The sequence below is a fragment of the Vombatus ursinus genome, unplaced genomic scaffold (assembly GCF_900497805.2).
Source record: "Vombatus ursinus unplaced genomic scaffold, bare-nosed wombat genome assembly UNPS02014770.1, whole genome shotgun sequence".
Lineage (NCBI taxonomy): Eukaryota > Metazoa > Chordata > Mammalia > Diprotodontia > Vombatidae > Vombatus > Vombatus ursinus.
In genome coordinates this window covers 35,007,804-35,023,185 of record NW_020954548.1, presented here as the reverse complement: position 1 = coordinate 35,023,185, position 15,382 = coordinate 35,007,804, and the positions used below count along the sequence as shown (strand labels likewise).

Here is a 15,382-nt window from a genome sequence, read left to right as displayed (position 1 = left end):
CCCACCAATTACTGAATTCCTTAAATTATGCAGTATTTAAAATATAGTTTTGTTATCAAGATATTTTTATGAAACAAATTCATAAGCTAATGATATCTTCCAAAGAACCAAATTCACTGGACAATATTTATCATGGAAAAGAATGTTTAACATTAAACAAAGCTATTTTCTTTACAATCAGTACTAATTTACCCTATTATACTAATTATACTAATACATCTTATACTAATAACATGTATTTGTAAAATATTAAAAATAACTGTAAACTCATTTCATTAGATCAGATCAGCCTGGCTGAATGGAAAGAATGATGGTCAGAACCCTATGTCAATCAATAGGAGCCTCAGTTTCCTCACCCGTAAAATGGGGGCAATAATACTTTCACTGCCTCAGAGCTACCACTACCAAAGCTGCTGTAGGGAAAATACTTTGTAAATCTTAAAAAGCATTATAGGAACATGAACTATGACATTTCTGTTAAATAAACATTGTTGGCCTCATCTGATAAAAACTGAAACAAAAGCACTGAATGACTTGACCAAGAACACAAAGGAAATTGCAAAGCAAATTCTAAAACAGAGGTTTTAATTAAACACCTTTACCCTGTATTCAAAGACTTTTGGGCAAAACACTAGACTAATAACCAATGGAATAAAATTTTTAAAACCAATTTTCAAAGCAATGTTACTTTTTTTTTTTTGCAAAAGGTTACTTTCAAGTTTATCAAAATGTTACTGTCTCCACCAAAACTCAAGCACGATATTCTTGCTACAAACACCTTAACTAAAAACGATCCAATTTTCCAGAAACTACTGAAAATATTTCAAATATACATATCTTTAGAATTTACTATAAAGTATAAGATTGGCACTAAGCAAAATTTTATCCTTTAACTAGAACATCTCTAACAAATGGAGGTTACTACTCTTATCAACAAAGGTAAATATATAAACTCACTTTCATGTATGTTCTGATCTAATGAGATCCCAATCCAATGTAAACTCCATCCTTAACAAATCATTAATAAAGCAATTTGTAACTGTTCTATACAGAATTATTTTCCCCCACAGTATTACTCTTTAAAATCACTGCACCTCAATTCTTTGTGTAAGAATGGAAAATTCTACTTCTTCCAATATCCTCAAAGATTCACTTTGAAAAGCAAATCTTATACTGTGAATTTCCATGCATTACATCTACTTACAATTACTAATTTCTAATCTTTGTGTGTATGGCTAATATGCATTTAGAAATATACCTGCTTATTTTAGTACTAGAAAATTTGTCAAAATAAATTTAAAAACCCAATTACTTAAAATTGCAAAATGGTATATACATATATGTCTGGCAATAATGAGTGCTTTATTTATTCAAAACAGTTCAAGCAGTATCAAAATATAAAAAACACAGAAAGTAACTGAAACTGCATTAAAAATAACTGATAGTCTATATCATATCTTAACTGAAGAAATTTTTAAACATCACTATTTCTTTTTTTTTTGTTTGCTTTGTTTTGGCTAGGCAGTGGGGGTTAAGTGACTTGCCCAGGGTCACACAGTTATTAGTAAGTGTTATGTGTCTGCAGATTTGAACTCAGGTCCTCCTGCATCCAGGGCAGGTGCTCTATCTACTGCACCACCTAGCTGCCCCAAACATCACTATTTCTGAGCTGTAGCTGAGAAGCTACTTTTGAGTTTAGATAACTTCCTCACATCATCAAAACTGATGGTTTAAAAGCCAACTGAGCATCCAGAACTGCTGTTCTACTTATTATTAACCTATTTCCCTTCCTCCAAAATACTTTGTTTTCTGATATTTGTAGAAACCTGGTTTCCTCCAAAAGAAACTGCATCCCTAGTCACCCTCTCCAGTTCCGGTTGCACCTTCTCTCTGATGCCCTGACACAGCAGCCCAGCATGAGTTAGCAAACTCCACGCTCCTCAATGCCATTTCTAGATTATCCCTCTGCCACCACTCAACAACTTCTCCTTTGAGAATGAAAAAATCATAAATTAAAAGCAGAGAATAACCTAAAAAGCTATCTAGTCCAACTCCATCCAGATCCTTATTGCTAGGACTCTTCATTCTTTCTCTAAGAATTCAATACTTGGCTCTCCTGCTCCATACAAACCCATGTTTTCAAATAACAGTCAGTTCATCAACCTCAATTCCCGTGACCTACATTTTAAATCACCTGAGCTACCATAGCTTAAATTCTCACCATCACTCATAAGAGTGCCACTTTCATGATGGCTGAAATTCACTTATCTAATAATTATCTGGTCTGCCATCTATTCACTCCTCCCTAACTTTTTCTTTACTAGTCTCCAGTTTCTCCATCTCTCCCTATTCTCCCAAGTCCAGTGCTTAATCTGGTCTCACTTTCACCGTTTAATCTTGACCCTATTTATGATTAACCAATTCAACTACAACATTGATCTCCACCTTCCACTCTCTTGCCTCCTAGCCTTCATTCACACCCTGTCAAATCCTCAATCCCAGACCATTCCCTCCCCCAACCTCCTTCACACCACTATGCAGACCAGGTCCATTATAAATGCAATTCATCTAATCTCAACTGGGTTCTCAATGCTGCATAGCAATCCTTTTATTCTTCCCAGATTGGCTCTCTTTCACTCCCTTTAGCAGGTATTGTAGGGTTCTCAAGCAGTCAACTCACCTTTTCATCTCTCAAATGTCTTTTACCAACTATGGTATTTTTATCAAAGTCATCTATCATGATCTCCCTCATCTCCTTATTCCATACCTCAAAATCCTTCAATATCTTCACCTAAACTGTCCTCCTTTATCCTTATTTCTGAGAAAGAAGTGGCCCTTCTTGCCAAGATCAAACCTTCACTTGTGCCCTCCATCTATTCCCTCCAAATAGAAAGAATTATTATTATTATTCATTATTCCCTCTCACACATCTTCAAGCTCTCTTTAATTACTAAGTCCACCCCCAATACCTACAATCAGAATCAGACCTCAATGGCTCATTATCCATTTCCCACCTCCTTAGCATTAGTGTTCCCCCTGGCTCTGTCCCAGGACCTCCTTTCCCTCTATTTTCATCCTTTTGACCTCATTTGCTTCCTTAGGTTCAAAAAGGTTTACATAAATGATTTGAAAACAGTGAATGAACCTGTGATTTCATTAGTATAGGGAACTCCCAGATGAGGAACCTCCCTCTACCAATTCATGACAGTACCTTCTTTTCTATGAATACTTTCTGAGAGTTACTCAGTGCACACACCCAATATGAATCAGAGGCAAGACTTAAACCTAGGTCTTAGAAATTACTCCCCTCTGCTTACAATTTAGAAACAATTCTCCTTACTGTTTCTCACAAAAAGACACCCCAACTCCCAATCCCATGCCTTTCCATTGGCTGTCCCCATGCCTGGGATGCTCTCCCTTCTTACCTCTGCTTCCTGTCACCTCTTCCATAAAGTTTTATGTGAGCCATCAATTGTCACCGTTCTCTTTCTTCAAACTGCCTCTTACTCTATTTATCCATGTACATGCTTCATGCCCCAAGTAAAATGTAAAACTCTTTATAGGCAGTGATTATTTTCTCTCTCAAATCTGTCTTTAGACACTGACTAGCTGTAACTCTGGGCAAGTCACTAGGATCAAATGAGATATCTGTCAAGTATTTAACAATGCCTGGCATATAGTAAGTGCTACAGAAATGCTCATTTTCTTGCCCGACTGGGAAACCCAAGGGAAAAAAATCACAGTGACCTATATTTCCAAGTCAAGGTCAGCAAGAGAGATAGAGAAGTCTATAGATATTACTGATGCAGAGGATGCGTTCTGGCCAGGGATACCATGGTGTACAGGAATTAGGATCTAAGCTATGCATCAAAGTCCCAAACATATATAGAGAACCCCGACCTCATGCAGGATGCAAGAACAGGTGTCAACTGGGCAGCTCTGTCATTCATTACCCAGTTCTGGGTCACAGATCCAGGGTAGAGTGAAGTGGGGATCTGCACCCAGGATGAGCTTCCAAGGTTGAGAAACTGTCACCAACTCTATGCCATGCACTAAGTAAGGAACAAGTTCAGAAGTAAACATCAACTGTGTGTCTCAGACCCCAGGAACAGAGTAAGGTGTCAGTTCCAGCCTCCAGCCTATGCTAAAGTCCCCAGTGTAACAGCCAGGGAAAGAATCTTAGACCAAAGAAGAACCTACAGTTCTATCACTCTGAACCAGCAGTGCTTTCCAGCTGCCTGATCAACACTTAGTCCAGTAGACATCTCCTAGAACTTCCAATCAGGGGCAAGCCAACAGGAGTATTATGCAAACCTACACCCAAGTCAGGAACTTACAGAGCTCAGACCAGAAAGGTGATGATCAGACTTTGCCCAGGATCGGATCACTTTGGGAGCACTAAAACCTTGCAGGTCCCCAGTCTGAACTGTCCTTAAGAACTTTGACTAATACAACACTCAATAAAACCCCAAGAAACCAGTAATAGGACCCAAGAGGACAAAAGTTCAGCCCAGACATTACCCTCCCAGAAGCACCCATAGCCTAGCCCTAACATCAACAAAACAAAACAAAAAAAGAATCCCACCATACAGACTATTATGATGACAAGGACACTCAAGACACAAACCCAAAAGAAGAAAGCTGACTTCAAAACATCTACAAGTAAAACCTCAAAGTAAAACACAGCTTGGGAACAAATTCAACTATAATTCCTGAAAAAGATGAAGCAAGGCTTTAAAAAAAAAAAGCTACAAAATATTTTTTGAAAACCAAATGAGAGCAGTAGAGGAAAAAACTGGGAAAGGAAATTAGTGTTATGGCATCGATTTTTTTTTTTTTGGCTAGGCAATGGGGTTAAGTGACTTGCCCAGGGTCACACTGCTAGTAAGTGTTAAGTGTCTGAGGCTGGTCCTCCTGACTCCAGGGCCAGTGCTCTATCCACTGCACCACCTAGCTGCCCTGAAGTTAGTGTTATGGAACAAAAATTTGGAAATATAATTAACAGCTTGGAACAAGGGATATAAAATCTTACTCAAGGGGGAAAAAACTAGCTGAAAATTAGAATATACACCAAAATAGAAGCTAATGTCTCCATAAGACAAGTTTCCATGAATCAAGAAATATTCAAATTCTAAAGACTGAAAAAAATTAGAAGAAACTGTAAGGTAACTCATTGCAAAAAGTGAGGTAGAAAATATATCAAGGAAAAAAAATGTCAAGAATCACCAGACTACCTGAAAGCTTCGACTAAAAAAAGAAGCCCGCCATAATATTTCAAGAAATCTTGAAAGAAAACTATTCAGATAACTCACAGCCAGAGGGCACAATAGAAAGTGAAAGCATCTACTGGTCACCTCCTAAAAGAAAACACAAAATAAAAACTTCTAGGAAAGTTAAAGCTAAAATTCAAAGGTTCCAAGTCAAAGAAAAAATACTGCAAACAGCAAGAAAGAAAGAATTCAAGTACTAAAAAGCCATAGTCAGGAAAACTCCATAGCCACCAGTACAAAAGAGCAGAGAACTTGAAATATGATATTCCAGAAGAGAAAAGATATATAGGCTTACAACCAAGAATAACTTATATAGCAAAACTGAGCATAATTCTAAAGGAAAAAACAGACCTTCAATGAAAGAGTGGACTTTTAAACATTCCTAAAAGATCTGAGCTACATAAAAACTTTGAAATGAAAACACAAGAATCAAGAGAAACAAAAAAAGATAAACATGAGCACACAGTTATATGGGACTAAGTAAGAATAAACTGTTTGTATCCTAATATAGAGAGATAAGATTCATGTCCCCTCCAAATCCTATCATCATCAGAGGTCATAAAGAGCATCTGTTTAGAGAGCCTAGGAATGGTTCTGTTATATTCTGATGATCTTAAAAGCATGGGAAGGTTAGGAAAGAGGAATATATTGGTGGAGGTGAAGAAACAGATAGGAAAAATAGAGAAAATTACCTCACATAATTGAGGTGCGCAAGTAGAAGTTTACACAAACAATTAGTGAGGGGTGAAGGGGAACAGGAGACACTTGAACCTCAGTCTCATCTGAATTAGTCAAAGAAATAAAACTGAATACAGAAAAAGAATTCACTCAAGAGGAAAACAGGAAGAAAGGTGGAGAAGGGAAAGGGAAAATAAGACAGAAAATAAAGGGAGGGTTTACTCATAAGCAAAACAAACTTTTCTTAGAAGGGTGGATTTCAAAGAGAGGCTTAAAAGAAAGGGAAAAAAAAGACAAGAAGCTGTTATTAGGTTATACATAAGGGAAAGAGAAGAGGGGAAAAGAAACAGAAGCATATTACACCAAAACTAGAGCACTAGTTCTGAGCTTACTCCTTGTCTCTCATTGCTCTCTTCTTCATAAAAAAGAAACAGGAACCAAAGAGAAAGAAAGTATAAGAGAACAGAATGAAGTGAAATACAAAATCAAAAATCATAATTGTGAATGGGATGAACTCACTCATAAAACAGAAAAAGATAGAAAACAGATGAGAAAGAAGAATCCAACATGTTGTTTACATGAAACATACTTGAAACAGAAAAATGCACACAAGAGTTAAAATAAGGGGCTGAAGCAAAACAGATTATGCTTCAGCTACCATTAAAAAAAGGGAGGGATTGTAACCATGATCTCAGAAAAAGCAACAGTTTTTTACAAAAGACCCAATTTTAAAAAATAAAAGGGAAACTACATTTTGCTGAAAAGTACCATAGACAATGAATATCAGTATTAAACATAAGCACCAAATGGAACAGCATTTAAATACTTAAGGGAAAAGTTAAATGAGTTACAGGGAAAAAGAGACAGGAAAACTCTAATAGTGGAATACTTTACTACCTCTCTCAGATCTAGATAAATTTAACCAAAAAATCAACAAACAAACAAAAAAAAACAACCAAAAAACTGAAGGACCAGAACACAGTTTTAGAAAAGTGAGATATGACAGACCTCCAGATATTACTGAATGGAAATAGAAAGGATTTCCCAGCTGTGCATGCCACTTCTACAAAAACTAACTACATATCAGGGCATAAAAATTTCAGGAACAAATGCAGAAAAGCAGAAATACCAAATGCATCTTTTACAGACTACAATGATATTATTATATTCATTAAAGGTCCACAGAAGAAATGATTAAAATTTTTAAAAATAATAATATACAAAGTTTATCCTTACCAGACTAACAACTGTAGCTCAAGATTTTTTTTTAGTAATTGGTCCCTGAAAAAGACCTTCTCTGCAGAAAGCAAGAGAGTATACCTCCCTTTTACAGGTTGCACATTTTGGAAAGCATACCAAAGGTACTTATTAAGTGTCAAAACAATACAGAAGAACTGTGACTTGGTTCAATACAAAGTTGTTTGGTTTTGTTTTGTTTTTTTTTCATAAAATCATCAATTTTCAATTCACTCTCTGAAAGTCAGTGACAGTAACGGTCACTTCCACTTCAATTCAGTTACTTTATGCAGTAAACTTTTTGTGGGTGAGCAGTTTTCAGTTTTGTTTTCTATTTTTAAATTCATGTTAATTTGTACTTTACTAATCACAAAAGAAATAATTTTATAACATTTTTGTGAAAACAGTTTTAATTTCATTACTACAGATATGGAGAGGAAACTCAATTCTTTTAAACTGCTAAAAGTTTTAAAGTCCACCGTCAACATATGCTGACCTATTATCAACTGTATAAGCAATACGAGTAACAACAGAGTAACAAAAGAGGGAATTCTTGGTGTACTTTTAAAACCTTAAAAATGCAGAGTTTCAAACACTAGATAAATACTCTATGGTAAGTCATTAATTTTACTTAAAATCTTTAAAGCTTCTTTCTTCACCTTCCAATGTGATGACTAAGAATTGTCTTTGTCCAGGTAAGATGCAAACTATTATTAAAATCACTTTGATAATCACCATAACGTACTAAAAGTACAAAAAGAAAGTTATACACTTACTCATCACCATCCGGACAAATTCCTGTAGTCTCATCATATTTTGTACAATATACATCAGGACTATAATTAAAAGTTCCATCACGCCTTCGGATGGGTCTACGGCGACGCTGATTTAGGAAATGCCAATGAAAACAGGTAAATGGTCTGTGTTGTGTACACTTGTGCTGCAAAAACAGGGGGCACTGTTCTGTCCTAAATTCCTTTAGATACCTAAAAAGATAAATGGTATTACAAGTCGTTTCAGCTGGAGGGAAGTACTATACATTTGATGCAGTGTTTGCTTGATAACTTAAGAGTTCTCATTGTCAGTCTAAACTGTGTGTAAAACAATGTAACTTTATTAGGACCCAGCAACTTCATGTTAATTGCTTAATGGTTTTTTAATGACCACCGCCAAACTTAGAAAGGGAATTCCTACTTAAAATAGACCTATGAGCCATCTATCTTCAACTACACGGCAACGGATGGAGAGGGAAAGAGAATCCCCCCAGGCATAGGTCTGCATTAAATGCAGCAAGGCGGGGAAAAAAAGCACACCCCTCCCATCCATCCACACCCGATTCCTTCAGAATATACAGAATTAAACTACGAAGCCAGCTCCTAAACTGTCCCGAAGGCAGATTTTGAAAAATTTTGGTTAACACCAATGTAGCTTTCAGCACTTTTTAAATGAAAGAAAGAGGGGGTGTGTGAGGGGTGTGGATGAAGGTAAAGGTTGGCACTTTAGGCCTGGCATCTGGGGCCCCCCGGCAGAGGAAGGGGATAGGGAAATAGCAGGGTGGCAGCCACGAGAGGGAGAGTGGGCAGGCGAGGTAGAAGGGAAGACCCCGGAGCCCCGGGACGCGGGAAGAAGGGCTGCACGCCACGGGCCCAGGTGGGCTGGGGAAAGGCCGGGAGGCCGTGTAAGGGCCACTAGGCAGGAAGTTCAGGGTATTCGGCGGGGAGTGGGGCGGCCCGGCCCGGCCCGGCCCTGAGCTCAGGCGTCCAGCGGGCGGAGAGGCCTGGGGGAGGGGCGGGCTGGGAGGCGGCTCCACGGGCGGGGGGAGGGGAGGGCGGGGAGGACGGAGGCGGCGGCGGCTGCTCGGAGGCCTCGGGAGCGCTCCAGCCGCCCCGCCCCGCAACGCGCCGCGCCGCGCCACCGCCTCCATCTCAGAGCGGGGAAGCCCCGCAGCCCGCGAGGCCGAGATGCGAGGAGGACCGGGAGCTGGGGGGAGGAGAGCGGGGGACGCGGGCGCGCGGGCCGAAGCGCTCGGCGGCGGGGGCGGGGGCGCGCGAGGCCGCTTCCCGCCTGTCGTGGCGGAGGCGGCTGCGGCTACGACGGCGACAGCCCCGGGCGGTAGGGGGCGGCACGGGACACTGACCTGTAATGAGTCGGTTTCTCCGTCTGGGGAGGGGATCCGCTCAGCGCCACCGCCGCCGCCGCCGCTTTCGAAACCGACGGCATTTTCAGTCAAAACAATGCAGCGCGCATGCGCCGGTCGGACCCGCCTCCGCCCCCTCCGGATCTCCCCCCCACCTCCCCTACTCCTACACTCTTCGCCAAGCCCACCAGGCCCCCCACCCCCTCCCGCCCACCCACGCGCCCGCCAGCCCGGGCGGACACTGGACCCCGCCCCCGTCCTGGAAGGCTCGTAGGCCCCCTCCCGCGCCCGGAGGCCACGCCCCCGCCTGAAACGGCCACACCCAGTGACCACACCCACTACCTTGAGGCCCCCCACGTCGCCCAGCCCAACTGCTCGCAGATACCACGCCCCCGCCGTGAATGACACCGCCCAAAGGCCGGGAGGCTGAGATCGGAGGCCACGCCCCTTTCTCTCTGCCCCTGCAGGCCACACCCCCGAGGCAGCCCATATCTGGACCTGTGCCCGGGGCTAGAGCCCCCTCCTGAGTGACCACCTCTGCTGGTGCCGGGCTGCCCCTCCACGCTGGTGCCAGGACGCCGCGCGCCACAGCCTCAGGGGACCCCCAGCTCGCGGCTGTCAAACCCCCCCCCCAACCAAAGAGAGCGAGCGTGAGAACGCTGTCTGCGAAGCAGACAGCCCCATCAGTGAGAAAGAAGAGAAAGGCCAGGCGTAAGCCGTCTCTCTCTCTCTCTCTCACACTCACACACACACGCACACACTCACTCTCTCTCTCACGCAGTAACCACATACCTATCACAATCAATGCCCTGCCTTCTCCCCAACACTCATTGCTCTCATCCTCTCGTTAGTCAGTGAGCATTTATTAAATATTTACTGAAGATGCCGAGAAAGCAAAAGCACGGAGATGAAGCCAACTGTGTGTGAGCGTTCTCCTTCACATGAAAACTGCCCCATCCCATTCATAAACCTACTAGTACTCTTTGCCCACCAGACACCGTGCCTTATAGTACGGAAGGGAATTGACAAGTTTATATAGGCTTTACTACGTGCTCGATACTGTGGCTAAGCCTTTTTTGCAAATATGATTTCATTTGATCCTAAGCAACCCTTCCAGGCATTACTCCTATTTTATAGTTAAGGAAACTGAGGTTAAGTGATTTGCCCAGAGTCACACAGGTAGCTCTATCCATTGCACCATTAGCAACCATTTAGATACATTGTAGCCTCTCCTAACACTCCGTACCTCTTTGTTTCAACATTGAAAAAGCATTTATTAATTGCCAGCCATATGCAAGGCACTGAGCTAGGTGACAGCCTCACAAAAACAAATGCGAGAGTCCCTGCCCTCAGCAAATATGCATACATTCTTGTAAGGGATGCAATAGATAAGCAGATGAGAAACTTATCACAAATAGAAGAGAATGCTAAACTAGCTGGAACAAGGACATCTGGGAGGTATTGCTAGAGCTGAGCCATGAAAGAAGATAGAATTCTAAGAAGTCAATGTAAAGAGGAAGTGCTTTCCAGGCATGAAAGAAGGGATGTGAAATGTGACTTTGGAGAAAAGCAAAAGGGCCAGTTTAGCTGAAACAAAGAGCATCTGAAATGGAGTAGCATGAAACAAGCCTGGGAAGGTAGGCTGGAGCCATTCTGGGAAAAGCTTTAGATGCCAAGCTGAGGAGTGTTATTTTACCATAAGAGACAAATAAGAAACCACTGAAAATTTTGGAGCAGGGAAAGCACATTGGTGAAATCTATGTATTAGGGAAATAATTTTGGCAGGTACGTAGAGACTGTAAAATTGGGGAACAATTAACAGACTGTTAATCAGTCATCAAGGTAATAAGGGCCCAAATGAGTGTAGTGGCCATGAATTTGAAGAGGACAGATAGGACACATCTTACAGAGGTAGAACTGACAACGTATATCAACTGATTAGCTATGAAACCAAGAGAAGAGTCAAGCATACTTCAGAGATGTCAAACTGGGGATGGTAAGAATGGAATCACCCTCAGGACAAATAGGGGTTTGAAAGGAGATATTAGAGGAATGTAGGGAATGGGTTTAGTTTTAAACATGGTGATTTTAAGATAAAAAAAAAGACATTCAGATCGAGATGTTCAGCAAGAAATAGGTCATGTGGGACTATAATTGAGAAGAGATTTGGGATGGATATACAGACTTGGGAATCATTTGAATAAATCTAAGAATTGAGGGGGCAGCTAGGTGGCAAAATGGATAGAGCACCAGCCCTGAAGTCAGAAGGGCCTGAGTTAAAACTAGCTGTGTGACTCTGGACAAGTCACCTAACCCCAACTGCCTCACCAAAATAAATAAATAAATAGATCCCAAGGGAGCTGATGAGATCACCAAGATAAAGAATGTAAAAAGGGAAGAAGCCGAAGTCAATGCCTTCTGGGACAGCCACAGTTAGGAGGCAGAAGGCATATACTGATCCAGCATCTACCAGATAAGTATAACGGACTAGTAGATAGTGCACTGGACTTGGAGTCAAGAGACCCGAGTTCAAATCTTCTTGTAGACATTTAATTGCATAACCTATGATGGCTCTAAGTCCCTTTCATCTTTAAGTCTATACTTCTATGATCAAGCAAAAGAGACTAGGAAAGGAGCAATCAGAGAAGTAAAACCAAAGAAGAGCAGTGTAAGGAAAGCTGAGAGAGAAGACACTATCCTGGAACAAGAACTGGCCAACAGTGTCAGAAGCAGGAAGTCATGAGGAATGACAGCAGAGAAAAGGCCAATAAATTTAGCAGTTAAAAGATCATTTGTGCCAGGGCTGTGCCAGGTACAACCTGTATTCCCAGCTACCATGGAGGCCTAGGTTGGTGGATCTCTTGAGCTCAGGAGTGGACTAATTCCATCAGGTGTCCACAATAAGTTTGGCATCAATATAGTGAGCCTCCTGGGAGCAGGGAGCCGTCTGGTTGCCTAAGGAGGGGTGAACCCACCCAAGCTGAAAACAGCCTGATTGAGATAAGGAGACTGAAATAAAGTACTAGAGACTAGGGATAATGAAAAGGAGTTTTGAGTACATTAGAAGCTCACAATGGCTAGCCTTTATTTACTAAGTAAAATAGGAAGCAAAGTCTTCCCTGCTCTGCAAGTAGATTGGGAGGGAAAGGTGTCATGGAGCTTGAAAAGAGAAGCCAAGGGGGGAATGCTAGACAAAGTCCCACATCTCACAGTGTTCCTCCAATCAATCCCTCTTGCGACAGGGTACACCCAGCCAACCCTCATTCTAGCTGCCTTAAGATCACGAGTTGAAGCTGAAAGAGACCCTGTTGAGCCAATGCTCAACCAGTTTCAGGGAGCTGCCAAGTAGTTTTGTCATTTTTTTTTGGAGGCAATTGGGGTTAAGTGACTTGCCCAGGGTCACACAGCTAGCATCAAGTGTCTTGCCAAGTAGTTTTTATCCTCTACTTAAGAAACTTCAAGGTCTCCCCATTGCTTACAAAGGACAAATCTCAAATTGCTTATCTCAGCATTCAAGGCCCTCCATAGGCTAGCCTCAACCTGCCCTTTCAGTTTTACCTCCCATTTCTTGACTGCATAGGATGTCTCCCAGTGGTATTGACAGTCATACATTCTAATTTTATGAGCTGGTATGGAGTAGAGGAAAAATTACAATGCTTACTACTTGCATGACCTTGGGCAAGTCATTTAAATTCTCTGGGCTTTAGTTTCCTCCTGTATAAAATTAGGGGTAGGCGAATGACTTCGAGGGCCCTTCCAACTCTAAATCTACAACAGTGGAAGAAATGATGGCCCTGGAGTCCAGATGTGGGTCCAGATCCTGCTTCGGACACATTAGGCCAGAGGCAGCCACTTAATTCCTTTTGCTAAGTCTCATTTTCCTCACCTGTAAAATGGTAATAAGAGTATTTGTACTATGTACTTTACAAGTTTCTAAATGCCAGTACACCAACCCCTCCAAAACAGTAACCCATCCTTTGCCTCTCTCACATTCACCCAATGCCTCTGCCCCCATTCATACACAATCAATGATATCCCCTTCACACACGCTAAGAACTTCCCCTGTTCTACTCATTCACACAGCAGACACAGTGCCCCCCTCCCAATCCCCACAGACATGTATGGTGGTTTCTAAGAACCAACCAGGTGTGAGTTCTTTTGTGAGATGAAACTTCGCAACAAGTTGGGGACCAGTCAGGGCTAGTTTTGCAGGCAAGTGTGCTTGCACATAGGTAGTTTCATTCTTCGAACTTGTATGCCTAGCACATAACAGTGCCTGGCACATAGTAAGTGCTTAATAATTACACATTGATTGATTGGCCTTACTAGAGTGAGACTGTAGTAAACTGTCAGTTGCCAAGGGACCTGCTTTGATGTGACCAGCAGGAGGCAGTTCAAACACCTGCATTTCCACACTATTTTCTCCCAATGCTTCTCAAGGGGATATCTGTGAATTGCAAACCTTCCTTCCCCTAGTCCTATTTCTTTCCTGTGCTCTGGGAAGTCAGGGTAGCCAGTGGAAGGATGAGGATTAATAGATCAAGTGGTTTCTTTACAGTATTGCTGTTTGGAAACTTCTTTAGTTTTACTACATCATCTTACCTTCAAAAGTGAAGTCTAAGTCCTACGAATGAAACAGCAGGTTTCCCTAATGAGGGTTAAGGTATCAGAGTAGCTGAGATTTTCCTATTTTAGTCATTGTTTAGCATATTATTGGTCATATACTAGATCTACATGGAACCCAGAGCCAGCTGCTCTGCCCACAAGTGGGAAAGAACTAGGAGTGAGGAGTGGGGTAGGGGAGCAGTCTAAGAGTTTACATGTTATCAACCTCTGTAGAGCAGTGGGATACTGCAGCCTTCAGAAAAGCTTGCACATGGCCGACTGGCCTGTCATTGCCATTTGACCCAAAGGTAACAATAGCTGGTATCCAAAGTACATATTACATTCCCTAGCTGGCCAGTTATTTCATTAACAGTCTGCTTCTTCATTGGTTGCTAAAAACAGGGGAATGATCCAGGTGTAAATATCAGAGGTGGGATATTTAAACCCAGTTCTCCAGCTCTGTCGCAATTACTTTCTTAAACAAAGCCATCTGTAGCCTGTTCATAAATACATGGTCCTCTCATATCACCATAATGACCCATCATCTCAAAAACCTTAATATCTACCCTCTCCTCTCTCACAGTGCTCCTCTACCCTCTTTCTCACAGTGCCACAGTCCTCTTCACATACAATGCTCCATCTTTAACCATACCAGTAACCTTACCTTTTCTCACAAATATAAAGAGATGTGTTCATGGAATTCATGGTCCTACAATGCCTAGAGAGGAAAATTTCACTTTGGAGAACAATCTTGGACTTCATTTACTAAAGAGTTATGCGTCTACAGCACGATTATCCCCCCAAAAGCACTCTGATTGAGTGCGGATAGATTCCTAGTGCAAGGAAGTTTTTAAAAGGATATCAGTCTCATGGGGGTGGCAAAAATCAAGTGCCAGCACAGACTCACAGCAGAGAGATAAGAAATGGCAATCAAATATTTGAAAATATTCCTAAGAAGGCACTAAACTTTACTCTTTGACCCAGCGATACTATCAGACGTAGTCCCAAAGACAAAAAGGACCCATATGCCTGTGGAATCCTAGTTACATGGGCTCCTTACCTGAATAGTGCTGCTATGGAGACCAGGAACTCAAGCAGACATTGTCCCAGGTCTCACTAGTTGGTGACATTTGTTGGAATCTGGATTTCTGGGATTTTGATTTAAAGGTATCTAGGAGTGAGAGGCCAGAAACTGGAATGAGCAGTCATTACTGTTACCCACCATCCAACAGGCAGCAAGGGTCATCTCTGCCTCTCTTCTGCCAGACAAGCTTTGGTCAGTCAATGGAAATCAAAACCTCTTACCTACTGCTTCCCCTACCCTCCATGGTGCATGCATGAGGAGACTGTAGACTGGCCAAGTCGAACTTTGCATTTCCCCTCACTCACCTCTTAAAGTGGTATTAGCTCAAAGTTATTATATTCATTAAGTTGATGTGGTGATTTCTTCTCGCTT

The 15,382-nt window shown here is 41.9% G+C and overlaps 1 protein-coding gene across 7 annotated transcripts in view; it reads right to left on the bottom strand.

The window, feature by feature from the left end:
• UNKL (unk like zinc finger) overlaps nt 1–9,404 on the bottom strand; it is a 118,581-nt gene extending 109,177 nt beyond the window's left edge. For 5 of the 7 annotated variants that reach the window (XR_003569158.1, XM_027863235.1, XM_027863237.1 and 2 more), the window contains exons 1-2: nt 9,322–9,404; nt 7,961–8,170 (exon numbers count right to left, since the gene is read on the bottom strand). Coding sequence is in view for 4 of the 7 variants with exons in the window: in XM_027863235.1 (XP_027719036.1) it covers nt 7,961–8,170; nt 9,322–9,404 (293 nt within the window). In the remaining 3 variants the exon portion in view is untranslated. The remainder of the gene's footprint in view (nt 1–7,960; nt 8,171–9,321) is intronic. The other 2 variants (XM_027863240.1, XM_027863241.1) reach the window with 2 other exon arrangements.
• Nucleotides 9,405–15,382: the final 5,978 nt, after the last annotated feature.